At 38.2% G+C, this 27,695-nt stretch overlaps 2 protein-coding genes across 2 annotated transcripts in view; both read left to right on the top strand.

The window, feature by feature from the left end:
- Window positions 1–14,264, top strand: part of cltcl1 (clathrin, heavy chain-like 1) — a 43,607-nt gene extending 29,343 nt beyond the window's left edge. The window contains exons 17-31 of the mRNA XM_047381305.1: window positions 431–665; window positions 747–869; window positions 952–1,097; window positions 1,174–1,357; window positions 2,025–2,217; window positions 2,307–2,464; window positions 2,662–2,826; window positions 5,327–5,602; window positions 5,924–6,073; window positions 6,675–6,806; window positions 6,906–7,016; window positions 7,240–7,410; window positions 8,755–8,976; window positions 12,518–12,593; window positions 12,926–14,264. Of these exons, the coding sequence (XP_047237261.1) occupies window positions 431–665; window positions 747–869; window positions 952–1,097; window positions 1,174–1,357; window positions 2,025–2,217; window positions 2,307–2,464; window positions 2,662–2,826; window positions 5,327–5,602; window positions 5,924–6,073; window positions 6,675–6,806; window positions 6,906–7,016; window positions 7,240–7,410; window positions 8,755–8,976; window positions 12,518–12,593; window positions 12,926–13,068 (2,485 nt within the window). The 3' untranslated portion in view covers window positions 13,069–14,264. The remainder of the gene's footprint in view (window positions 1–430; window positions 666–746; window positions 870–951; window positions 1,098–1,173; window positions 1,358–2,024; window positions 2,218–2,306; window positions 2,465–2,661; window positions 2,827–5,326; window positions 5,603–5,923; window positions 6,074–6,674; window positions 6,807–6,905; window positions 7,017–7,239; window positions 7,411–8,754; window positions 8,977–12,517; window positions 12,594–12,925) is intronic.
- A 1,345-nt stretch (window positions 14,265–15,609) lies between these two features.
- The window catches only part of si:dkey-178e17.1 (tricarboxylate transport protein B, mitochondrial), a 34,121-nt gene continuing 22,035 nt past the window's right edge, over window positions 15,610–27,695 (top strand). Inside the window, exon 1 of the mRNA XM_047380408.1 lies at window positions 15,610–15,926. Within this exon, the coding sequence (XP_047236364.1) occupies window positions 15,815–15,926 (112 nt within the window). The 5' untranslated portion in view covers window positions 15,610–15,814. The remainder of the gene's footprint in view (window positions 15,927–27,695) is intronic.

Below are 27,695 nucleotides of genomic sequence, written 5' to 3'. Positions count from 1 at the left end.
ATTAAAGATTTAATAAAGGTCTGATCTGCCGATGACAATTTGTATCGTTATTAGCAGCGCACAATCCTTGTGTGGATTCTATGTAGAGTAAATAGACCCTTAATTTAAATGACCATTCCCAAATAACTTTAATATTTCCTAATCCAGCATGTCCCATTACAGACACAACTAGACTGTTCAAACGGTAAAACATAGTATTTTAAAATGTTCAGCTTCCTGCTGTCTGCAGACCTCTTGATTCTGAATGAAGACCTGGTTTATCTCTGCAGAAAAGTTTAATTTCCTTTCTACAAGATATGGTAAAAACAGAGAATATCAAGAAACATACATTTCTTAACAATTTCTTTTCTCTGTGTCTGTTTTTACAGCTCAGTACATCTGTAAGAGACAATATTTTACATAAGTGATCTTTGATCCGCTACCTTTTCAGGTTGAAACTTCTGTTGCCATGGCTGGAGTCGCGCATTCATGAGGGATGTGAGGAGCCAGCTACCCACAACGCGCTGGCGAAGATCTACATCGACAGCAACAACACACCGGAGCGCTTCCTGAAGGAGAACCCGTTCTATGACAGCGCCGTGGTCGGGCGGTACTGCGAGAAAAGGGACCCCCACTTGGCCTGTGTGGCTTATGAGAGGGGACAGTGTGACCTGGACCTCATCAAAGTGTGTAGATCCCATCACACTGACAGAGAAAACTCTTAATATACAGATGTTTTTAACTACTTGGTGTTTTTTATCTCTCAGGTTTGCAATGAGAATTCCTTATTTAAGAGTGAAGCTCGATATCTTGTACGACGGAAAGATCCTGAGCTTTGGGCCAAAGTATTAGAGGAAAACAACCCTTACAGAAGACAGCTCATCGATCAGGTTGGTTTCATTATACTTCAGTCCCTCAGAGACCAGAAATTAGTTTTTATACCTTCATCTTTGATTCTATTTCTACTATCAGGTGGTGCAGACAGCCCTGTCAGAGACCCAAGACCCAGAGGAGGTGTCTGTCACAGTCAAGGCCTTCATGACTGCCGACCTACCCAACGAGCTGATTGAGCTGCTGGAGAAGATTGTTCTCGATAACTCTGTCTTCAGCGAGCACAGGTACTTTGGGCACACAGCTTCTCAGTGTATCACCAATGCAATTTTGACATTTTTTTTAAACTTCCACTTTCCCCAGAAACCTCCAGAACCTGCTGATTTTAACCGCTATCAAGGCGGACCGCACTCGTGTGATGGAGTACATCAACAGGCTAGATAATTACGACGCTCCAGATATCGCTAACATCGCTGTTAGCAATGAGCTCTTTGAAGAGGCGTTTGCCATTTTCAAGAAGTTTGACGTCAACACCTCAGCCATTCAGGTAAAATGATGTGCCCATTATAGACTGATATTCATGATTCCAGATAGAGAATTGGTTGATTTGGATCAGCAAACTCCAAATAAACCAATAGTTCATTTGATGACGTTGATTGGAATTTTGTGGCAAATCTCTGCTTTTTGTAAATGTTTAACGTGCCCATATTAAGTTTAGCAATTTCAAATCTTTCTTAATCAGCTTCAATAAGACAAAGGAACCCCATACAAAACATTTTTTCTAACTTTTATGTGGCCATTTTTTTCAGTGCAGAGGTGAATAATTCACAAAATATTATAGAGTTCAGAAGTTCACGTCTATTTAGAATCTTATATTAGTGATTGGTGTGTCTAGCATTACTAAAACCGCAGTCTCAGTCCCTTGATCCTAGAGTATTGATCCTTACCTAAACTTAGATTTACAAAACTAATTTAAAGCTATAAAAGATAGAAACAAAGCAATTTGCTGTTCTCCTTTCAGCCTTCCTGTTATCTTTTTTAAGCTCAGCTCTCTCTCCATTTTCTCTGATGTCTCCACGTGTTATAGAAAACATTGCTGAACAACATTGTTCAGCAGCCAATTTCTTGGTGCATCTCAACTGTTAAAGACCCTATTACGTTTCCTCCCATTTCCCATTGCTTTGCGTTGTTTCTACTTTTATTCATTTTTGTAGGTTTTGATCGAGCACATAAGGAACTTGGATCGGGCCTACGAATTTGCCGAGCGCTGTAATGAGCCCGCAGTGTGGAGTCAGTTAGCCAGAGCTCAGCTGCACAGAGACCTGGTCAAGGAGGCCATCGACTCCTATATCAAGGCCGTGGATCCGTCAGCATACATGGAGGTGGTCAATGCAGCAAGCAAGAACAGTAAGCCCTGCTTTGCAAGATATCTCATCTGCATCAGCGTGTTTTTTGTGTAGCTGATCTGATTTTCTGGGTGTGCATCTTTGTTGCAGATAACTGGGAGGACTTGGTGAAGTTCCTACAGATGGCCCGTAAGAAAGCAAGGGAGTCATATGTGGAGACGGAGCTGATTTTTGCTCTGGCTAGAACAAACCGTCTGGCTGAGCTGGAAGAATTTGTCAGTGGGCCCAATAATGCTCATATTCAGCAGGTAAAAACATAGTAGTCACTGGGATGAAGGCTTAAAAAGGCACAAGTAATTCTCATTTTAAATCCTTAATGTTTAAGTTAACTTAGAATAAGTGCACAGATTTCAGAATGATTATGAAAGACTTCCTTAATATGATTGAGTTATTTCTTACAACAAAATGCGACTAATTCCTTGTTAAACTGATAATTCAATTTCAGGTGGGAGACAGATGTTATGAAGAGGGAATGTATGAAGCGGCCAAACTTTTGTACAACAACGTGTCCAACTTCGCTCGACTTGCGTCTACATTAGTCCACCTTGGGGAGTACCAGGCGGCCGTGGACAGTGCCAGGAAAGCCAACAGCACTCGGACGTGGAAGGAGGTAAAAGACGCACAAATAGGTCCATTCACCAAACCATTGAGGACAAATATTTTCTTTTCATTATAACAGAGTTTCAGAATCTAAAAAGAAGAATTGCAGACAGATGTATATCGACTGAAGCCTTGTTGAATTTGATCAAATCAGTTGCCACAATTGAATATTTGTTCATCCTTTGTGTGGCAGAGGGAGCCATATGATATAACATGCTGGAGGATTTGACCATGTTGGCTATCTGTGATATCACCAAATTGTATTTTTACAGTTTAGTTATTTGTCTGTGTCCTAACAAATCTGTTTAAATTAAATACAAATATTTATAAAGAACTGACAGATTTTAAAAGCTTTAAAAAGACAGTTATTTATTAAATTCTATTACATTTATATTACTTTTTTCTATTAAACCTTTGTAATTTAGTACAGTATTATGATTTAAACTTTGTAAAACATGAAATTCAGAGAAGTATAAATGCAAGAAATAGAAAAAATAAAACTAATTTTATTAAAAATTTGACCACCTAAGTATGGAAGTAAAATAGTCATTAGAATCAGACATTTTTTAGACATTTAATTTTTATCCTGTGCAATTATGTGTTTGAATTTTTTTTTGTACTTAAAATTTGCCAGCAAAAATTCACCTGCAAGAATTTGCCTGCAAATGTGTTGAGCTTCTGCTGACTCAGGCCAAAGCAATCAGCACTCGAGTCGAGCGTCTTTTAGCCAATCAGGTTACGCTTATTTCATCACATGACACACCATTGCATTAGGCAGAGGCGAGTCTCTTAACAGTTTGCTGGATAGTGGCTTAATGAAGATCAGTGTTGAGATTCAAATGGGTGTTAAATTACCTGGCGTTTTGTAATAATATATTTTTGGCAGAAAAATCTCATTTCAGGCGAATTCTTTTAGGTGAATTTTTGCTGGCAAATTTTAAGTACCAGTACAAAACAAAATTCACATACATAATTGCACAGGATAAAAATTCAGTGTTATAAATTCAATGTCTAAAAAATGTCTAATTCTAATGAGACTATTTTACTTCCATACATAAGCCACATTATACCTGTTGCTGTTCTATGCTCTTGAACAGAAAAAAAAACAACTTTTATTATATTATAAACCGTGATGTACCAGGTGTGTCCTTTACATGAGTGATGTTACACATTACCTTTCAAATGAAAATGTAGTTTTTAAATTTTACTAAAAATTCTGATACTCAGAATACTGCATTGAACGTCAATTATTCCTGACCCAAGTTGTCAAAATTGCACAAACTGTTGAGAAAACTTCCTGTTATTAAAGTAAAGATAGGGATTTATAGTTAATGGTGAACCATTAAAGAACATTTTAAAATGAATATTGTATTTTTTTTGTCAGAGTTAGACACACTAATAAACTCAGAGAAGGTCGTGGCAGATGGCCGCTCACACTGAGCCTGGTTCTGCTGGAGGTTTCTTCCTGTTAAAAGGGAGTTTTTCCTCTCCACTGTCGCTACATGCATGCTCAGTATGAGGGATTGCTGCAAAGTCAACACCAGTGACTGTCCACTGTCTCTACATGCTCATCCAGGAGGAGTGAATGCTGCAAGTCACTGACTGGATGCAATCTGCTGGGTTTCCTTAGACAGAAAAACTTTTTATCCAATTTGAATAAATAACTGAATCTGACTGCACTGTTCAATTGTTAGGATTAATTGGAACGTATGTACCTGACTGTTGTGAAGTGCCTTGAGACAACGTGTGTTGTGAATTGGCGCTATATAAATAAAACTGAATTGAATTGAATAGAATAAAGTCACAAGCGAGTCAAAGTTATCTTTGGCTGGCCAGGGAGAGACAGTCCATTCTCTCAAAGGAGCTGCCCTGTGTCACAGCCTTTTATTAAAGAAAGAAAAAAACACTCATGTTACAGCATCGTGGGTGTGGCTACACACAGTTTCACAAATACAAGTCCTACTGAATAAAACTGGTTTTGTCCAGATATTGATACAGTACACACGTCCACATCTGGCATCCAAGGACACCAAGATTAGCTGGGGTGCCAAATCTTCCAACAATTAGAACATTTTAAAAAGAATATTGTATTTTTTAAATATGAAACTGAAGGTAAAACTTAACTACAAATCAATATTGGGGAATCGGAGAGCTTTGTAGTTAATACAAACAACATTGTTGTTGTTGAATTGGTCATTCTGTGATTTTTATAAACATCTTTGTTGTGCAGACAAATAAGTGTTCCTTTTAATTTTTTTTCTGCTCTGGTTGTATTCAGTCTCATGTGTTATTTAGTTAGTTAGTTACATTTTCTTGTTGCAATTTACAAAACTTGAGCTTTTATTTTTGCAAACAGCCAAACAGTTAGGAAGCCAAACCTGAAAACATTCCTAAGACTCTACGCTAGTTTAGATCTATTACACTCTAGAGACGCACAATAAAATGCTCTAACAAGATCTTTTTGCTAAATGAAACCTCGGCATTTATGTTCCTTTCCCTCAACTCATCAGGTTTGCTTTGCATGTGTCGACGGCGAAGAGTTTCGGCTGGCGCAGATCTGTGGCCTTCACATTGTGATCCACGCCGACGAACTGGAGGACCTGATTAGCTACTACCAGGACCGTGGGTACTTCGAGGAACTCATCGCTCTGCTGGAGGCCGCGCTGGGCCTAGAGCGGGCCCACATGGGGATGTTTACGGAGCTTGCCATCCTCTACTCCAAGTTCAAACCTCAGAAAATGAGGGAGCACCTGGAGCTCTTCTGGTCAAGAGTCAATATCCCAAAGGTAGATTGTTCCTGTTTATAGGCCTGTATGTGTTCTGTGTTAAAATATAGAAAATATCACATTTCTGAATGTTACTTCTTTGCAAAACTTGACTTATTGTGGTTCATTAAATCCGTTCTGATATATTTAATCATTTTAATCTTTTTATTAACAGCTTTTAAAGGATTATTATGATATAGGATTGTTTAAAAAAAGAAACCTTTGTAGACCATTACCTTAAAAACCATTTTTTACAACTGTTCACTCAAGTACATGATGTTAGTCTAGCTTCTAGAAAGTAGACTTTAAATATCCCGAATCACATTTTTCTTTGGTTTCCAGGTTCTTCGTGCAGCCGAGCAGTCTCATTTATGGGCAGAGTTGGTTTTCCTTTATGATAAGTACGAGGAGTATGACAACGCCGTCATCACAATGATGAACCACGCAACGGACGCATGGAAAGAAGGGATGTTTAAAGACATAATTGCCAAGGTAAACACGTGTAACTATTTATTTCTACAATTTTTATAACCAAACTCCTACTAGTGTCACTCTTTTAACAAGACATACAAAAGTTAGATATTAAAAAAATGCATAAATAAAAAAATATTACTTCAATGATTGGGGGACATACTGGTGTGTTACCAAAGGCTGCTGTCCACTTCTGCGTCAAACCAAGACATGAGAGGCTAAGAACAAAACCAGAAATACATTTAGTTTTAGCTAACATTCTTGTTGGCCTACATTAGCATCAGCTAATGCTAGCCAATGAATACATAAGCATTCTAAATATAATTTGTGACTACTTTTAAACTTTAAGGCCTTGCACCGTAGCCTCTAGTGGTCTAGAGCGTAGACTTTCACTGAAACCTTTCTAGTTTTGTCTCTGATTCTTCAGCTGTTACCCTCAACTCTTCAGGTTCAGGTCGTCGGTCTGCTTTTTTTTTTTTTTCTTTTAGCAGTTTTCTGTTTCAGCTTCACCTTCTGCTAATCAGTATACTTCTCAAAAGTTCTAATCTCTTTTAAAAAATTTCTTATTTCTGTATTTATAGTTGTAAAATTATCTTAACATTTGTTCCTTTTTTACTTTCAGGTTGCCAACGTGGAGTTATACTATAAATCTCTTTTTTTCTACCTGGAATACAAACCTCTCCTCATTAATGACTTGCTGACGATTTTGTCTCCCCGGTTGGACCACAACAGAGCAGTCAGCTTTTTTTCTAAGGTAACGTACTGTGAAGCAAGAACTTTTTACCTTACATAATCTCCTCCTTTATTTCTGCCCAGTTTACTGTTATGACGTATTTCGCTTTTGCTTGACCAGATGAATAAACTAAAGTTGGTCAAGCCCTACCTGAGATCCGTCCAGAACCACAACAATAAGGCCGTCAATGAAGCGCTCAACAACTTACTAACAGAAGAGGAAGACTACCAGGTCTGTAGTTCACTGATTTGGTTTAGATGGGCTCCTTTTTGTGTCCTTGGATTGACTGTGCTGTTAAACTATTTGAGGCTATTTGTGAGATGTATGATTTGTTTCTCCTAGCAACTAATAATAACTTTTTTTAGGTTTTGGTTTATTTAGATCAGAGGTGAATCCTTAGTCTTGATAAGGTTTTCTTTGTCACTTGAATGTTGAAATTTGGGTTTGTCTGCAGAACCTGAGAGCCTCAATTGATGCTTACGATAACTTCGACACCATCGACCTGGCTCAGAGGTTAGAGAAACATGAACTGATCGAGTTCAGGCGTATTGCTGCTTATCTGTATAAAAGAAACAACCGCTGGAGGCAGAGCGTGGAGCTTTGCAAGAAGGACAAACTATACAAGGTAAACAAAACCAAGGGATTTATCACGTGAGATGAACTTGTCACCCTGTCACAATAACGAGAAACTCTAACTGATCCTGTTTTCAAACAAGTGAAAAATTATATAAGGATTGCAGGATTATGTTTGCAGTTCCACACAGTTCCATGAAATTATCAATAAAGGCTGTACTTACATTTTAAAATGTGCTTAAATGACATTATTGTGTACTATCATCTGCACCGCACATCAGTTTCATACCGTAGTGGAATTTTGCACTGTGTAGCAAAACTGCACTACAGAATGTAATTGTTGTAGTGAAGTACTTGTTCTGAGAAAATATTTTTTTAATATGATTTGCTTCTGTGAGACTCTGACTGACTGCATGCAGTTCTAAAATTAAAGCCCAAAACGCTGTTACAAATTTTCAAATAAATTTCTGTCACTTTTATCATCAGCACTAGATACCACAAAGATGGGGGAGTCCGAATCCCCATTTGTGAGTTACAGATTGTTTTGCCAATATTTTTTTAGTTTTTTATTTATAAGATGATAATTGCATAATAAGCTTTAACAAGATCCGTCCATTCTTATCGTCACAGGGAGGGGGTGGTTGGCGCAGTGGACTTCAGAATGATTGATTGGTTGAAAAGCTTTGCTGTCAACAAATTGGTAAAATGGTCTAAAAGTCACTATATTGAGCTACAAAATTACTCTGTAACATTATAACTTAAAAAGTCTTTTTACCATGAATGATCATTAAATATTTATGAGCAGAGGCGACATTTCACTGAGGGTCCACAGGAAAGATTGATTACACTTATGTCCCTACCCACAATGCATCCCAAACCATTTCTCTACATTGACCAAGGCACAAGCAATTATAAATTGAACTAGGTTCAGTAGAAACAAAGGCATTGAAAGGATTCATTTAAATGGTTAAAAGAAGTTCCCTGTAAGCAGGACAAAAGTAACAAAGGATGGTAAATTCATGCATTGCTGGTGCACACATAAATCTGTTAAACAGTTAACTATGACATTAGATATGAGCAAAATACTTCGAAACAGCAGCGGGTCATATCCTGGTGTGTCATGGGTAGATGGCTAATATGAAATGCACGATTGTTATTCTACATGAAGCTCTGATGGTGGGCCATAGCCTGTATTAGATAGTAATGCAAAATTTGACTTAGATTGTAGCACACTTTAAATTATTAGGAGCCGTGCTATACAGATATTTGATGCAATTGATTGATTTATTAGGTACAAAAAGTGTGAAGTGACTTCACCTTCCAGCAGATGGTGTTATTGGTTTATTTTTTAAGCCTCATTCCTGTGTAAAAATCTGTTTGTGTTAATGTTCCCCAGGATGCCATGCTCTTTGCTGCAGAGTCCAAGGATGCAGAGCTGGCAGAGACTCTGCTGCAGTGGTTCCTGGAGGAAGACAGGAAGGAGTGCTTTGGTGCCTGCCTGTTTGCCTCCTATGACCTCCTCCATCCTGATGTGGTGCTGGAACTGGCCTGGAGGCACAACATTATGGACTTTGCCATGCCCTACTTCATTCAAGTTATGAGAGAGTACCTCACTAAGGTTAGAACTAAGAAGAGGTCAAAAACTGATTACCCTTGCTTATAACTGTTAGATCCTTTCAGCACAATGTTACTGCACAGAAATCTTTAAATCTTCTGTATATGTCAGGTTTGAAAAAACAAAAGCCGAACTTCATAATATATAATAGTTGGTGAAAAAAATGGGTCATAGTGGTACACCAAGACAAATAGGGCAGAACAGATTGTCTTGTAAACTTTTCACCTATAGACATTTTAAGTCATCTCTCTGGGTTCTTTTCCAGGTTGATGAATTTGCAGCGAAGGTGACGGTCTCTGGCTCTCTTTTCTTATATTGTTTCTCTGTGTTCTGTTTGTTTTATGTTGTAACATTTGTAGGAACGTAGCATGCACTATAGAGTGAGCACGACCTAACAAGCCCTGGTCCTAGACAACTGTGGTTACAGTGTGCAGGCTTTTGTTCCGCTTCACCATCAACACGTTTTAATTTTACCAACTAAAAATCAAATGACCTCAGTGTGTTTTTTAGCTGTAAAATACGAAGAAACTGAAGAGAAAAGCAACAAACTAAATGTCAAAACACCAAACTATTTGGTTCTTTCTAAAGTCACAACAAATATACGGTGTTGGTTTTTTTTTTAAATCAGGCAATTATGTGTTTTTTTCAATACAGAAGTAAAACTAAACATATTTTTTATCTTTGCCTCATAACACAGTAAAAATAAATAAGAGATCATATGAGCATGTGGGCGCAACATGGAGGTTTTACATAGGGCCTGGATTACAGTGCTGCGCTCCTGATGTTATCTATACAATTGACTTATTTTGATATTGATGCATTAACTCTGCAAAAACAGTGAGTAAATTGTAGTGCTTAATGAGAAAAATATTCGACCTTTTGCTCGTTTGTTCTCCTCTTTATGGAGTAACACCAGTATAACAGACACACATTGGCTAGTTAAGTAGTCTGGCTGTCTGCTCAGGTAACACCGTCACCCTAGACAGAACATAGTTGGGCGTACTGTGAGCAGCACGGACTAGTCGCGCACTGTCCGTGGCTTCTTAGTCAGGCGTTCCAGTTTCCTGTATTTCTGGTGACAAATTCCAGCATTTCCCACACTTTCTGCCATGGCGTCATCGGACGGAGAGGCAGAACTAATTTGCTGTGTAGCTTTGGAAAAACAAAAAGAAAAGAAGGTGTTGTTAAAGGCCATTAAGCCACACAGGGAAGAAGAAGAGGAATAGACCTGTCAGCGCGAGGCAGAGAGTGGTTGTAACGCCGCGCATACTCGTGGCCTGCTGCTCGGAGCAGCGTGTCACATAAAAAACAGTTCGATTTGGAGACTTTTTCCCACCAAGCAGTTTATTATGTGGCACATAAAAAACTCGGACATGTCCGGCGGATGTCTGCGAAGTTAAATACGTGAGACTATGTTTTGCCCTTTAGAGTGATTGTTTGCCCTCCTTTGGTTTCCAAAGTGCAGGAACCTTCTTTCAGCCAGCTTAATGGCACAGTGCAGCAACAGGTGGGGGAAGGAATTTGTTTTCTTTTTCCTTTTTGGAGCCATAACTTTTTGAAACCTTGTTATGCCTTGATTCCAGTCACTTGCCAATGCCTACTTCCAAATTGAAACTTGGTGATGGTGGCCGGATCTAAAGCCTGTTTAGAATATATTTTTCTTCATGACCACTTTTAGTCTGCCCTGGCCTAACAAAAACTTCTCCTCGCCCTCTAACTTGGCCCTCATGGGGCTGCATCTAGTGCTGAGTGACATTTTTAAAATGTGGACTAGCTAGTGTACAAAAAGACAGAGCCATGCTTCCACTAAGTGTACTTTTTCTGAACTGATGTCAACTTTAGCCCCTTTCAAATCATCCTTTCTTCCTGTGATCTGCACTTGTTCTTGTTCCTGCAATCAACTGTAAGGTCCCGACACAGAATGAGTGGTTGAAGTCCTCCCACCAATATTCTGCACCAGATCCACCTTGAGATGTAGGTCTAAACCTGTAACCACTAAGAACTGTAAGGGTTAATACAGGAAAGGGACTACGAGTGTGACGTCATGATATGATACAAAACGAAGATAGCTACAGACACAGCAGAGTCATCTGTGTGGAGTAAGAGCAGAAGCAGAACATGATCTTCCAAGGTCTGTGACCTGAGGAAAATCACAGAGCCAGCTCTGAAAACATACGTGGCCAGAGAACTCGATGGCTCGAATTGTATGATGTGAAAGGACCAAACTGATCCAAAAAGGGGGGGTTTTGGTTGCATGTTTATTGCAGAACCATGATGTGAAAGGGGCTTTAGAACAAAAGAACCACTCATAAGCTCATTAGATGCAACCCCATGTTTCTAACTGCAGGAAAAGGTTTTTAGTTTTTAACTACAGGCTGAAAACAAAGAAAGTATAAGCCTTTTTTCTTCTCTTCCTTAAGAGGTTTTTCCCTTTAATTCTTAGATTGTGATTTGAAATATACATTTTTTTAAACAGTTTTTTTTACTTTAGTTCTTGTACTTTTGGCTCAGTAGAAATCCACGCTGATTGAGGTGCACTGCTGTTTCAGCTGATTCCACTTACTGTACATCAGAACCCTTTTTTATCCAGTAAAAGCACAAAGACGTTTGGAATTAGCATTTCTCCAAATCACTATGAGCAGCTCATGTTTCAAAGACTTAAAGCCTGTCTGGTAAATATGAGCTGAACATAGGCACTTCTGATTAGTAACGTCATTTTTGATCACTCCTAAGAAGGGTGTGCTCACAGCTATGAATGAGATGCATGTGAAGGCTCTTGACTAGCCGGAAATGTACCACCAGCATATAGGCATGTATATAGGCTGTGTAGCTTCTTATCTCTCAATATAGAATGATATATTTCTTTAACCTTGATGTATGTTATAATCCTGCGTATAAAGGTTCAGTTCACAGACATTTAAGAACTGTCTCTTTGCTTTGTAGGATGTAAGGAAAACTAAAAATCCAAATCGTTTTTTCTATTGCCTTTTATTGTTTTGGGTATGTCAAAAATAAGAAAGCAGATCAGTTTGTCTAAAAATAAATCCTGAAAATGGCAAAAAATGTATATTGTTTCCATGCAATCTTGGTGAACTGACCCTTTAAATTATTTTGTAACATTTTCACTAGAAGCTTTTTTTTTTTTTTAGAAATTCTCACCAGACCTGCATGTCATCTTCTCTCTGGTACCTGTAGCTACTCTGTTTGTATTGTTATCTTTAAAGGAGTTTGTGACAATATTGAATGAAACCCTGTTTTAATAACATTTAATTACTGGATGTTAAGGAAGACAAATTTTACTGTTTTACAGTTTAGGTTCTCTGAGAGACAAAATTGAAGGTACTCTGCAAAAATCTTTGTTTAAACATTTTTATTTTTTTTTATCTGAATTTTTTGTTGATAGGTAATCTAGCACAGTAAAATATTTAAACTACATTTATATATAATGTTGAGTGGAATGATTCCCGCAGGATACCTTTCAGTGTGAGATCTCAGACTGTTCAGACACTTTAGAGAGTTTATCTGTGCTCTATGCTGCCCTCAGGTGGATAAACTCGAGGAGGCGGAAAGCTTTAGGAAAACTGAGGACGATGTGAAAGAGCCTCAGCAGATGGTGTTCGGTAAGTTTCTGGGCACTTTCTGAACAAAGTAAATCACAAATACTGTTGACTGTGATTTTAAAATTGTACTAGATGTATCCTGAATAAGATGGCAGATGAATTGCATCGTTTTTGTTCTGATAAAACTTGAAGTTGAAATTTATTCATTGGACTAATTGATGAAAAAAACAATTGATTGTCATAATTCTTTTAAACCAGAACATTTGATTGCCCTTGTTCAGTTGTTTTTGTTTTAGACTGAGGAGAGTTTTTAAAAGGTGTCATTCTATACTTCTTTGCATAGAAGTTAAACAGTTGTCCTTCAGTAACCCAGTGTCTTTCTGTGTGATCAGGCCAGCAGCTGATGCTGACCTCTGCTACCACTCCTGTGGCTCCTCAGCCAGCATACCCGGCTTACAGCTACCCTGCCCCCACTGCCGCTGCTCCCGCCGCCGCAGGTTACCCTGCCCAGCCCGCCTATGGCTTCAACATCTAAACTCCCAAGTTCTCATCTTATTCCATCTGTCTCTCACATACCTGAAACATGCTGCCCCGGGTCCCAGTTGGTTTTGGTGGAGTCTTTCACCTTCCAAAGAGTGTCCGCCCATGTTCACTGAAACATGTAGTAGAAACCTTCATCTCAGGTTTCTTCACGCCCAGATTAATAAGTAGTATCAAACATTATAAGGACTACATTGACCACCCCGCCATCTTTCCACTTGGACATAGCAACTGCATCACTAATCTGAACAGCATGAAGTTGCCTCTGAGCTGCTGAAGGAAGATGTTTTTAACCACTCTGTCCCCTTGCTGTTCCATGCAGACTTTATTAACCGTAGAGCAGCCTTTGTTTCTGTGTTTGTTCGCACTGATAGGGAAGAGACTTATCTGAGAAACAGTGGGCAGTGGGAGGCATGTGTTTGCTTCTCCACCTTCCTCTTGAAAGCACTGTTGGGGCCTTATTTAATCTAAGGAGGCGGCTTGTTTGTGTCACATTTGAATTCACATCTGTGTCATGCACTGTTTTGAATGACAGTGACTGTGCAATGGTTCTGTGACCTTTCACAACAGGTACAAGTATTTGCAGTATACAGACTAATGACCACTTGTGAATAAGAGTTAGTGTGTGTGTGTGTGCGTCTGTGTGTGGAACCTCTGAAGTTTTTGTGGGCACAATGAAACTTTCACCCACCACAGACCTGGTCTCGTCAGTTGACTTTTCAGAGCCCCTGAAGTGGATGCATGGAGTGTTGGGGTGGGTGTGACAAAAACATGAAAGAAAGCAGGTAAAATCATAAATATGTGCATGTGCTGCCAAATAATAATACTGCAACCAGGAGCACAGCTGTCATGTTACACTCAAGTATATCAAGTATTGCAGATTTTGTGTCAAAAACAAAGATGTATAATTAAACCTTCCCACCAAAAAAAAAAAGAAAAAAAAAAAAAAGATGTGGTGAAGCTTCAAGACTCAAGGAGATGACGACGCTTCCTGGTGCCAGTTAGGTAACAAGCAATGTGTAATTTAAATTTCATGAAATTCTTAACAGAACAGAAGTAAAATAGTATGAAACACCATATGTATTGTCTATAATCTGTTGTAGTCCTAAAAGTATAAAGATTTTTTTTTTTGTAAGAAAAAGTCAAAAGAGCCAAAACAGCAGCTGAATAAATGGCAAAGTCTTGAGGCAAGTCTGCTTACAGTGGTGTTCATTTTTGTCTGTGTTATCAACTTTGCCATGTATAGCGTTAAGAACGTCAGCTATGTCTTTATTTGCTATATGTAATTCATACTTGGTTTGCATTAATTACTGCATTCATTTAGCATGATCAGCCTTTAGCACTGCTGAGGTGTTAGCCATCTTTAGCTTGTCTGGATTATTGGTTTTGGTGTCTCTCAATATCCTCTTTACAATAGCCCATAGGTTCTCTGTGGGTTCATGTCAGTTAAGTTTAAAGGTCAATCAAGCACACGGTCATCAAAACCGCTATTGGATCCCAACTCTTAGATGGGATTTGTTTCACACTCCCCTCAAGGCTGCATTTTCTTCCTGTTTGTGTTCACCATTTTCTGCCACACTTTGTTCCTTCCACTCAATGTTTCATGAACATGCTGGGATACAGCACTCTGCAAACAGTTTTGTGGCTTGGCCTCCATATGGAGGGCATCAATCGTCTGCTGAACAAGTTTCAAGTCAACAGTCCCTATAATTGTGTAGGACATAGCATAAGCAGTTTACCAGCATTTCAAATATTAAAATTTCGTTGGTCTTATTTCATGTTATAATTTTCTGATAATCTTCATTTTGGGTTTTAGCTGTGAGCAATAATCATCAGAATTAACAGTAATAATCACTTGAAATATATTACTCTGTGTGTTGAGACTGTACAACTAGATCTGATTTATCAAGATGCAGCTGCAATTCCCTTAAATTCTTTCCTATTGAACAAAAAGAGGACTAAAGTTGATATCGAGGGGATGTATGTGCTTGTTTCTCTCGTTTTTTTTTGTTTTTTTTTACAATTAAGATACATTTTCAAAAGAGGGGTTTTGTGGTGTGGGTCGAGTTTCTTCACGCAAGGAAACGTGGTTTTACATTGTCGATTGGTCCAGACTGACATTTTTGGTAACTGGGCAACCAGGACATGATTGATGGAGTCTGTTTCGGCCAGACCTTCAGCCTCTTTGTCTGGAGAGGGCGTGGTTGGATGCTTGGAGCTGTTGGACAAATATGTTAGATTAACGAAGCAAATGATGAAATAACAAATGAATAATGGATCCCTCCTGCCTTCTCTTCTAATAGTACATTTGTGATAAACGGGGAGATGGGATGATGCGCCCCACCCTTTTTTAATTTCAATAGAACATGTCTGTTTTGCCCCATTTTAAGAAAGACAGCCACTAAACCGCCCTGTCCTGCTGCCACTTCTCTAAACATTTATCAATCTCTACATCCGGCGAGCTTTGCGCTATTACGCACAACCCTGTTGCGATGATATTCCATGGTTACAATAAACAGATATTGGAAACAGCCGTTTCCAACTTCCTTGAGTGTATCCGCCCACAGTCGCTTTGAGATCCGGCAGTCTCCGAGCGCAGCTCACATCACCTGCAGCCAGGAGAGCGAACTTCTCCTCATTTACAGAAAAGAAAGAAAGAGGAGGAAAGAAACTGTTTTTGCGTACGGAAAAGAACCCGCATTCGCAGATTTACATATATTTTTAGATTTTATTGTTTAATAATGCAGGATAAGCGTGCATCTTTTAGTCCCTTTCGCAGACCGCAGTATCTGGCGGCAGCGGCTCCGGCTGGAAGAGCGAAACTAACTCATCCTGGGAAAGCGATTCTGGCAGGTAAGTTTACCTCGATCTGTCACACGGGGGGAGAAAGTATCTGTTAAACCAAAATGCCAGTGGCTTTAAAGTCTACAGAAAAGTTACAATTGCAGAAAACGAGATATTTGGAAACCTTGTTTTATGAACGGCTCTGTTGAGGTATTTCAGCTGGTTTAAAAAGCGGAGTTAAAACAGAGCAGCACAAGTCACATATTTTTATTATGTGTTGCTGCCGAGGACTGTTTAAGGAAACCCAGACTGCACATACAGTGCTAATGAAAGACACCCCTTGAACTTTTTTTTTTTTTAAACATTTTTTCCACGTTACAACCACAGCCGTCAATGAATCTTATTGGGATTACATGCAATAAAACAACGTAAACTAGGAGATATTTGTGATGTGCAAGAGCAGTGACTCATAAGGCTCTTATTTTTCCCAGAAGTGCACCTATTTTGTAGTGGGTCTTTACCAGCTTTGCACAAACTGAAACTTTCACATATTCTTTGCAAAACGCGTAATTTTTGTTAGATTGAACGGAGAGTGTCTGCGAATATCAATTTTGAAGTCTTTCAACACATTCTAAGTTCTATTTAGATCTGGACTCATGAGCATTTTTTGATTTAAACCATTATAGCTCTGGCTGTATGTTTAGGGTTGCTGCTGGCCTGCTGCAAGGCGAGCCTCCACCTGAGTGTGAAGTCTTATGCAGCTTCTAATACTGTAGCTGTTCTTCCAGGATTACTGACTCCATCCATCCACCCATCAACTCTGGTTTGTGTGGCGCAAGTTTTCCGAGTTTTGCATATATGACAAAGATTTCCATTTTTACATTATCTGACCACACCACAGTCAATTTAGGTGGACGGCCATGTTTTGTGGTAGGTTCGCAATTGTGCCATATTCATCCCATTTGCAGCTTTAAACATTCGTAACGCGTTTATATCTTTGGATATTGCTATATAACCCAACCCTGCTTTAAACTTCTCCGCAACTTATTGTCTAATAATGTTAGCCAAATTCAAGGGTTGCTCCTGCTGAAAGGTGAGCTTCCAACTGAGTGTGGCAACTCGCCACACTCGAGTATGCGGAAGTGTGGTAAAGTCGAAGGAATGCTGTGTTCCTTGGATTTCAATGCTGTTTGTTCACTAATGTTCTGTAACAAACCCCTGAGGCCTTCATAGATGGGTCTACAGAGATTAAATAACACACAGGTGGACCCTATTTATTAACCAGGTGAGTTCTAAGGGCAGCTAGTTGCACTGGATCTTTTAGGGGTATGAGAGTAGAGGGGGCTGAATGCAAATACATCCTTATTATTCAGATTATTAGTAAATTAAATTAAGGACCATGTTATTTTCTTTTCAATTCACAAGCATGCAGCACTTTGTGTTGGTCCATCACATTCCCTGTCCTGTCAGGGTTTGCTACAATCTGCAGGTATTTCTGCCCATCCTTCCTCCTGTGGAGTTTACATAATGCCATTAGAGCAGTGTAATGCAGTGATGGCGAGGACAGGCTCTTATCAGCAAGGAGGACATTTATTCAGCTCTTGGCAATATTGAAAGTAGCTTGTAAGCAGATGATGTGTTTTGTAGTTTTAGATTTGGTTACATTATTTGTTTATTTTCTTTGTTTTTTAGCTGGTTTCAAAATACATCTTTCAAATTCATTAAGGCATCGAGGCAAAACACTGACAACTCAAATATTCGTCAAATAAAATTTTTACCAAAATGGAGTCCAAATAAAATGACACATGCTAATAAAATTTAAATAAAAATAAAAGTATTTAAACAAACGTATAACCAAGAGAAGGTTTGCATCAAAACCTTAAGCAGTTTATTTAACCAAAGAAATTAATTACATCAGCTCTCAGTTATTATTCAGCACTATCCGAGTTGTATTTTTAAAGCCGTGTAATTAATCAGTTCAGAACCCTGTGCCCTCCTTCCCTGCTTGTGCTATCGACCTCCATGTGTGATGATGATGAGGCTGAAACAGCTCCGGCTGATGAAGAACCTCTCTGAGGTGCTTCTTTTATTAAGGCTTCATGCTGAGTTTTGGCAGCACTCTGCTGATTTCGGCTCTGTGCTCTTCCAAACGTCACTTATTGAATCTTTTATATTCCTGCCTGAATTTCTTTTGATTGAAAACTAAAAACAACAAATTTTGGCTCCAAATAAAAATAATTATCAAAAAATTGGATAGACATAAAACATATATTCAAAACCTGAAAAAAAAACAGATAGGCATGGGCCAGTATAAGATTCTTGCAATATGAGAACCCTAAATAAAAACACCGGTACATCATGGTATCATCACAAAAAAACAAAAAAATATGCAAAAGAACTATTCGGTTTTATGTAAAACCCATTGCCAGCCAGTTTTCACACCACAACTGCCTGTTTTTTTTTGGCAATAATTATTTCCCAAACAGCCACATTAATCTTTAAATATCCGGAAAAACAAAGAAGCCTTCTTTGAGCCAGCTGACCAGCAGTGTGCAGCAGTTGGTGGGAGAGGGACAATGATGTGTTGCTCCAGCATTTTCTCTGGCATCAAGCCAGCAAACCATTTTTATTTTTATTTTAGCAGGGATCAGGAGGACGTTATTACCAGTAATTATAAAACAGTGTTTTAGGAGCTCACATACAAATGTAACATCCTGATAATCCTGAACCTGTTGGGGGAGTTCATCTTTTGCTGACAGGTGAGGGCTGATAGTTCCTGTTTCAGTAAGAAACCATATAACATGTAACTAATGAGTTACATGTTATAGACATGCACTACATGCCATAAAAGTATCAAAAGTAGTATGATGAAAGTCTAACAATGTCTCATAAATATACTTGATTTGCAATATAACTTGTTGATTCAATAATATATTTTACAGCTGTATACTGTACATGTTTTGTTGAATTAAGGCCTCTTTCTCAATATTTATGATTGATTGTTCTGAATGAAAACTAACAATGTTTGGGCTCCAACATTAAAAAGCTGCTGCTGAGTTATGACTGGAACGATAGGAATGGAACAGAAACCTCCGACCCACATTGTCATGTTTAAGGCTGAGTAAGGCAAACGTGGCATCCGCAGAGACCTTCCCCTGAACCCATCAGTCCTGCGCAGCTTGACTGACTGGTTGTAGCCCAGTGTTGATCCCTGTGCCAGTAAGCCAGAGTCGGACTTGTCTGTCAAGTTTCACAGTAGCAGCGTGTCTTTGTCATCTTTTGGAACGCTGTAACTGCTCCTTTCTTCAGAAAGATAAGATAGCTTTTAATTGATTTGGAAATATAAGTGTGTTACTGGGTTGAATATTCATCCCCAGGAAAATCGATGGATAGTTTATACTATCAGAACTAAAAGTATTTCCATCCTTTCCATCCTCAGGATTCTAGTTCCCACCATGCCTGGTGTCTGTTCTGGATTGTAGCATTTCTCTGCAGACAATCGGGCCATTTGTATGTTCCCAGCGGCTCTATGTAGACAAAACACATAGAAGAGAGAAGGTCAATCCTTAATGGATTAAAGAACCCACTCAGTGAGTGGCTGGGAGGAGGGATGCTCTGTTTTCAGTTCGCTCTTTCCACAGCTATTGGTTTGTTCAAGCCTTCTCTTGACATCCAGTGATAATGACTGAAGCCGAGGCAAGGGAAGAGAGTTTTTGTCAGAAAGAGACCTGAGAGATTCTGGTTGTAACTTTTTGTGAGAAAGATTCGTCTGCTGAGATGTAGAACTTTAATTTTCAAACAGATTTCTGAAATATTTGATGTGTGTCACGCTTCGTGCTCTTTTTCTTCCTATCCTTCATTGATTTCTCTTTCTCTCTCTAGCCTGAGGCCAGTGGGTCGGGTTTTTCAGAGTGGCTGTCTCATCTCAGGCTCAGGGCACTCGTCAAACTGTGTCTTATTACCCGTTTCCTCACGTCACAGGCGGCTCTAACAGAGTCCACTCCCCCTTTGCTGTTCCTGCTGCTTGTTGAGCACCAGCACCGGGAGGCCAGCTAATAAATCACTGTGCAGTCTTCCATCAAACCCCCCCCCCCCCCCTTCCTTAACCTCCTCCACTTCGACAGCCTGTCAGCTAGATGTTGGTGTATATTTTAATGCACTAAAAATGCAGAAGAAAACAATATTTAATTTAAATGCATTTATTTAGTAGGGGAAAATCTCATGTAAGGAAATAGTTTTTAAAAAACATGTTTGTACAATGCCTTAGTAAAGCTCCCTTTTACTGCCTATAAAATCTCTTAACCTCTTTAACCCGACTAGGTTAGGCCACTCCCCTTTTTGCCAATTTATAAAACAAGGTAAAACTCCACCAATTATTATTTTTCTTATATATATCGCAACAAGAGTCTTCAATCTTCACAAAACAATTTCCCAAAATGAGTTTCACAAATACCTTTTAGTTTTACAGCAACTTAAACACAGACAATGACATTTTAAGGTCCCTCAGTCATTGCTGACTCTGTAAACAAAACAGTACAAAAAACACCTTTCTCTTTGCACCACCCCCACATCACATATCATAACAAACTAGAGACACTCACCTTTCTAACAAGGCATAACTTGTCTTTCTAGCACCTTCTCTGGTGAAGTAATTCTCTTGCACATTACAGTCTGTTGGTTGCTGTCTGCTGGCTGCTAGCTTGCGTGCTACTCCGCTATCTTCCGGTTATGTTTACAACTGTACATTTTGATGATACACCGAGTAAATGTCATAACAAAAAGCTATGTCATATGCAGAAGGACTCATACAATGGAAATCAGTACTTTTATTTAACCAGATTCCCTTTTATTTCCTTTTTATGAGGTGAAAAACACATTTGGGAAAGTTTTGGCACCCTTTGTAACTGCCATTTCCGCCTGGCACAATGCCCTCTAAAACCTTTGTGGAACATATATACTTCAACTTATTCAGTCCAAATTTGCTGCAGTTAAAGTGAAGATGTGGATGAATGCAACCTGGGGGTTCTCCTAGGAATTCCAAAGGATTTTCATAGTGTTTTGCATTGTTCATTTTGAAAAAAAACTTTTGGCAAGGCTCAAAGATGTTTATTTTTCTTTGTTTAATCACAAATAAATCAGACATAGTAACAGTTACAATAGTGGTTCCACTGGAAAAATATTCTTTTAAGTCTTACCTTTATACAGGTACCAAAAGTGTGCATGTAGGCTTTATAACTGAGGAGCTATACATGATTTATTTAAGGTATGTAATTGCAGGCGGAAATTGCTCTAAAACCCCTTAGGGTTTAACAGCTTGATGCATCCAGACAGAGGTATCTTTGACCATTCTCCTATGCCAAGCTCTCCAGCTCAACCAGTCATGGTCCCTACAACATGCTCTTTTCTCATCCGCTTCCCCTACAGATGTTTTTGTACAATTTAAATTTGGGGTTCATGATGACAATTGAAATAGGCTGATTTTGATTCTTGGGGACCATTCCTATGATGATTTGGCGACATGCATGGTTCAGATCATTATCCTGCTAAAAACCCAGTGTCGACCCATCATTAGTTTTTCAGCTGAGGCCATCATTTTTTATTTCTGTTTAAAAAGTTCTGGTAATTCAAATAGTCCCTGATGTCCTGCAATCAATCCAGCTGCCCAGGGCTTTTGTAAAATATCAGGCTCATGGGCTAACCAGTCTGCCACCGTAACAAACCATAAGATAAGAGGTGCTTTTTGCATATTTTCATCCTCTGTTTCAGATTAACCCCACCTGGAGTGTTTGTTTCCAAAAAGCTGAGTCTCATCTAATTAAGGCAAACATTTCCCGTTAAAGTCCCTGTAACATCTAGTGAACTCTATGTTCACATTTGTGATGTCAGAACAAAACATGCTTTTATCTGGCAGCACTCCCAAACAACCAGTTGGCATGTCGATAGCCTCTAATGGGTGTTATGGAAACTTGGTGACATGAAGATGTCATTATAGTGTCTGTCTGTCAGTCTGTCTGGGCCAAGAAATATAACAGGCACTGAAAATCAACAAAGATACTTATTGCATAAATGTTTTGCAAATATGAGGTTTTGTACAACAAAAAACAATTACTCAAAAGGCTTGTATTCATCACAGATCATGTGTGATAAAGATGAGAGTTGGTTTTCTTGCATTAGTGTCATTAATCTGCAAGATTTTAAAACTTACTTCACTGGATTTTAAATTAAATTTGAGAAACTTTAAAGATGATTGATGCTATGTCTTTTTTTTACCCTAAAGCTTAAAAAAAATCACAGAGGGATAATTAATATTCAAGTAATTACTTTGCTCTTTCAAAAAAAACAAAAAACAGATACTTTAAAAAATGGTTTCCATCAACAATGTTTTAAACATGACAAAATCTATTTTCTTAGTCGTCTGCTGTTTACTCTCTTGTGGCTGAGACTTGTTGCTGCCAAAAATGTAGCGTAGTCATGCTCCATGAATTTGACAAAATGATAATTTGGGTAATTTAATAATCTTGATGAGTGTGTTTTTTTTCTGCTTAGACAAGATGGCTCTTTGTGGTCACTGAGAGTTGCTAGAAAAATATTTTCTTAATTTTAATGGAAGAATGTGATAATTTAATCACAATCAGATTAGAGTGTAACTCATTTTACACACGTCTTATGAACAGTAAGGTTAAAATGCAAGGAAGTGAAATATATATGTGGAGTTGGGATAATTTGCATCCTGGAAAATGTTGCATAGCCCATGTCAATGTATACTATACAGACATGTGGATATCTTATAACTTTTCAGACGTTTTCTTGTCCTACTTAATGTCTGCGATCAATTTTGATGACCAAGGATTCAATCCAGGTGAACTGCAAAATAATCCTAGCCACTCTGTTCAAATACTAACGGCAAGAAAAAACGAAAAGATAAACTTTATTATTTTTATTGAATATATCTGTAAAGGTATTTCACATTTATTTATTCATGTAAGCCTTGTTAAGATCCATAATCTCATTTTCAAGATGATCTCTCCTGATGCAAAACTGTCAAAAAAAAGAATGGCATCAAAATGTGTTCCAGTAATTTAAATACAAAATAATTATTTTGTGTTTCTCTTTCTGTTAACATGGTTTATATTGCAAAGATCCTGACTAAATTTGAACTTAAGGAATATGTTAGAAAGGTTGACATTCACCCTCAGACACTTTGCTTGATATAATAAAGAATTTCCAACAAGAAAATGGAAATGTTTAACTAATTTAAAGATTTATCTACTTGCTTGAGATCAGCTAATTGTGGCTGATCAGCAGAGCGGTTCATTTTAGGGCAATTTTTGGCAACTTTGGGAGGTAGCTGTTACAGCAGCTTCAAAGTTAGTATGATTCACTTTAGGATTTGTTCACACTTTATTTTAAATCACCTAACTTAATTGTTTAAATATAGATATCACAGAATATATCTATATATATTTTAGGGGAGTCTAAACCTGAATTAGGGGGTCAAACCCCTCCTCCCCTGTAATGTTTTCCGACCACAGTCATTGCTCTACTTTGTTTTATTACAAATATTGCTCTCTGGAACAAGTACATGTTCAGAAACAGTATTTGTTTTTAAACTAATTGCTACCGTGAGAGTGGTTTTGAGTTATTTGGCAGATTTGCAAGTTTTTGCATCAAAATACAGTGACCACCACACAGTAGTAAAATAATAGCAGTTTGTAGATAAAGCTTTGATGTAAGTTTCCATGAAAATGTCAAGCAAGTGCCAGTTTTTTGTGGTTTTTAAATAATAGTTATGACTGTGGAATACATAAAACATAGAAAGTCTGTCTGCAACCACAACATTAGTACTGTGGGTTAACATTGAAATTTAACTACTGTTAATGTAAAACAGCAGTGTTTATCCTTTAGCGGCATATAGCCCTTGCAGCATTGTCATTGGACACACTGTAAAAACAACCGGTGCTTTAGTTGTAGTCCTCTCATAAATCAGCATGTTTGCTTCATGCTGCAGGGCTGTAAGCAGTTGAAGCAGTTTACATGTAAAATTAATCAACATCCTGCCTGTAATTAGGCATCAGTGGTTGAATTAGAGAGTGCTGTTCAGGACAGAGAAAGCCTGAAAGGCCAGGCATCAGATGAATAATTCTTTTCATCTTTTGGTGAAGGCAAACAGCAACGTTCTCGTTCTGTTAATAGGAGACCTCTTGTTTGAAGTGCATCATTCCTTTGGCTGTGGTCTTCGTTGTTTTGGACCGGAGATATGGACATAATAATAAATTTCCCTCAGACCGCCTCTGCTGTGCTCCTCCCTCTGGAGATTTTATGAGATAAAAAAAGATATGAATGAATATTCGATGCTGCTGCAAAATTGGTGCTTCACAGAACTGCAAACATACACATAGCCTTTCTTCTCTATTCACAGGTATTAAACAAAGCAGCAGGCTAAAGAAGTTGATCATGCTGCAACAAAAAATTAATACAGAAGGATTTGGAGTTTCACTACTGTTTGGAATCTGCAGATTTGGGGTAAGCGTTCGGTTGTCATTATCTCCCGATGAAAAAGGAACGTTGGTAGAGGGACAGATGTGTCCGAGGCTCATTAGTGTTATTCAACATCAGGCAGGGCAGGATTTCGGGAATGTTCCTTCCTGTCAGTTGGGTACATGTTGGCTCACCTGGCTTCTTTTACTTCTCTCTGTTCTGCAAAGAATTGGCTTTAACTGTGTGGTAAATGTGTGCATATTTCTTTCTTCAGGATAAATTTGAATGCAGATGTAAAATGAAATGGCAGGAATTTACTCATTTTTACCAACATTTTGTCCCCACAAATGTTAGTTTCTTCCCTTCCTACTTCTACTTTGTACCCATCAACAAACCGCTTCATACCCATTTAGTTAATTATTCCATGTTAGTTTATTTCTATTGGTAGGTAAGTACTTCGGATGAATTATGATAAACAATCATAAAGGCCTGATATATAATTTGATTTAATTTTATATTATTTTCTGAATACTTTAAATAACACCCTGTCTAAAACTGATTGTGGTAGATTGCTGATGGTAGATTCTATTTTTTGTGGTGCATGCTTCCCATGAGCCACATATTATAAAACTGAAAAATCTGAATGTTATATGCTGACAACATGCAGCTGAAGAGTAGTCGTCTTGCAATCAGAAGGTTGTGGGTTCGATTCCAGCTTCCTCCTGCCATATGTCGATGTGCCCCTGGGCAAGGCACTTAACCTCAAGTTGCCTACCGATCTACGTATCGGTGTATGAATGTGTGAGCGTTAGTGAGTGTGATTGGGTGAATGTGGCGCTAGTGTAAAGCGCTTTGAGCGGTCTGTATGACTGGAAAAGCGCTCTATATGTTCAGTCCATTTACCATTTAAAGTTTAGAGTCAAATTTAAATGTGATGATGAAAAGATCAGGGTTTTTCTGTGTGATCCAGATTTCCGATCTTCTTTGGGTTCTTTCCTGAGGATTTTGACCGTTTTTATTTTCTATAATAGAGAAAAAAATGTTCTGGAAGTTCTTTTGCAGCGGTGGCAGTTTTTAATCCAAATTTAAGTAATTTAAGATTATTCTTATACATGCATCAAACAATATGTCCCAAACTTTGTGAAAAATTTGCATCACAGTAGATTCTAATGATTGATACATTTTTTGTCTAAAAATGATTTGAGTGTTTTATGCATTTAATGAATAGGAAAATAATAGTGGTTTTTCAGTATTTGAGCTGCTGATTACAAGGCAGAGCGGATCAAGGGGAAATTGGCGGATGCTCTGGTAGATTAATGGTGCCTCAATACAAGCATGACAGAATTTCAGCCTATAACTCTGACCTCATTTATCCTTATTGTTCTCTAAGAGCTTGAGGTCAGCTGACCAAAGCTGCTTCTCTCTGTTCCCATAGGACAGAAGGGAAACACACTTTTTAATTGGTTGGGTCCAAATTAAGGAAAAAACTCTCTCTAAATGTGGACATTTCCCTTACTGATGAAAGTTTTAAATCTCGGCTAAAACAATTGTTTTCTGAGGCTTTTTATTGTTCCAAAAATTTTATTTTATTTATTTTTTTGGTTTGATTTGATTTAATTAGTTTATCTCAAATTTGGAAAGAAAATCTTGACGGGGAAACTTTACAGAAAATAGTAATTTAACCTCTTTGTTTTTTCTTCTATTCCCGTTACATACCATAGATTATTAAACTCCTGCAGCTGTGTGAAACACTTTGAGGCAATGATGGCTGTTTTTATAGCCTGCTGTATAAATTAAGTAATATGTCTTGCCTTTTGTTGGAACTATGAATAAATTGAAGTAAACTACTAATCAGTTGTCAAATTGGGTACAGAATATCCTCGTGTCTGTTAGAGATGTCTCGTGGTAGACGGATTCTTTTTGTATCTGGAAATAGTCGATTTAAACGCAGCTAAAACCTCAAAGTTATTAAATGGCGAAATGAAGAGGTGAAATGACCAGCTCCTAGTTGCTGTTTTTAAGGTGAATTTATACATACATGTCATGACTGCTGAAGTGGCACTTCTCATTCCCCTCTGATACATTCTCACTGCTTGCAATTTTTATTGCTCTTTTTTAAAAACTGTTTACAACTGAATGCAGTATTTAGGCATCCTAATTTAATTTAATGAGACCAGGCCTCCTAACTCTGCTCTCCGCCGTTTTATGAACACTTCTGCAGCTTAATCAAATCAAATCTGTGCAACAAGTTGCAGCAGAGTATTAATGGGTCCGATTTTAAAATTGGATGCTCCATACTCATACATGGAGACATTTGCATATGTTTTCTGTGTAATTTTGACAGCATATGACTGCAGTATGAGCCAAAGCGCCAGCTGTGAAGGGTAGGTTTGTTGTTAAGCGACACATTTTTCCGTCTTGTCAGAGAGGGACAGCATTGCCTTTTCACCGCCCATCAACTTCAATTGTTTGTCTCTGATTATTGTAAAATATGTTCAGTCTATAGATATTTCAGGTTTTTAAGGTTCTGTTAAAGCAGATTTTTGTGAGGTGTTGTACTATTTTTCATCGCCTTTGGATAGCTCCACTTTGCCGTTGCAATTTCTTTCCTCTATAATAGCAAGTGTCAAAGGTTTGTGTTGATGTATAGATTTTTAAGGCATGATCTGGGAAAACTGAAGATGAGGAGAGATGAAGGAAGATGCTGCTTAAGGTAAAAAAAAAAACAGAAAATGTTTTAGGAGAGGGAAGCACGTCTGAACAGATAAAGATTAATGGCCATTTGTTTCTCGTGGCAGATACACTGGAGTCATTTAGGCTGTCACCTTAAAATGTGTGTGGAAATATATCTGTGTGTGTGTGAGTCTGTGCTGAGTGGAGGCTGCAAAATGAACTAGAAGACAGACAAGCCTCATCACCTGTACAGAAGCTGCACATCTGATGAGGATTGATTATGTGTTTGTGTGTGTAGCTGCCTCTGAGTTGGTCCCCTCATTTTTTTTACTGTCACTGTAACACTTTCATTGCATTGTCACCTAAAACAATCTGTCAGAGTGATGAATGTTGACTCTATAAATAGTAGAGATGCTCCATGTCAGTTGGCCTGGGATGGGGATGATCAGTAATTGGCAGGTCCGTCTACAAATGCGTCAATAACAGCATGTACTCTGTTGGTTTATACACTTTTTGAGTTAAGTAAAAATTATTTAAAGGTTAGCAATACATTATTTGACGCATATATGGAAACAAGGTCATAATTTGCTCACTTTCTGTTGGAGTCAAAGGTGCTATCCCTGTCAAAGAATCAGCAGGACGTTGTTTTTCTTGTTTATGGGTAACAATTCTTAGAATAACATTGGT

Source organism: Girardinichthys multiradiatus, chromosome 12 (assembly GCF_021462225.1).
Source record: "Girardinichthys multiradiatus isolate DD_20200921_A chromosome 12, DD_fGirMul_XY1, whole genome shotgun sequence".
NCBI lineage: Eukaryota > Metazoa > Chordata > Actinopteri > Cyprinodontiformes > Goodeidae > Girardinichthys > Girardinichthys multiradiatus.
The sequence above is the reverse complement of the archived record's forward strand: the minus strand, read 5'-3'. Positions and strand labels throughout refer to the sequence as shown.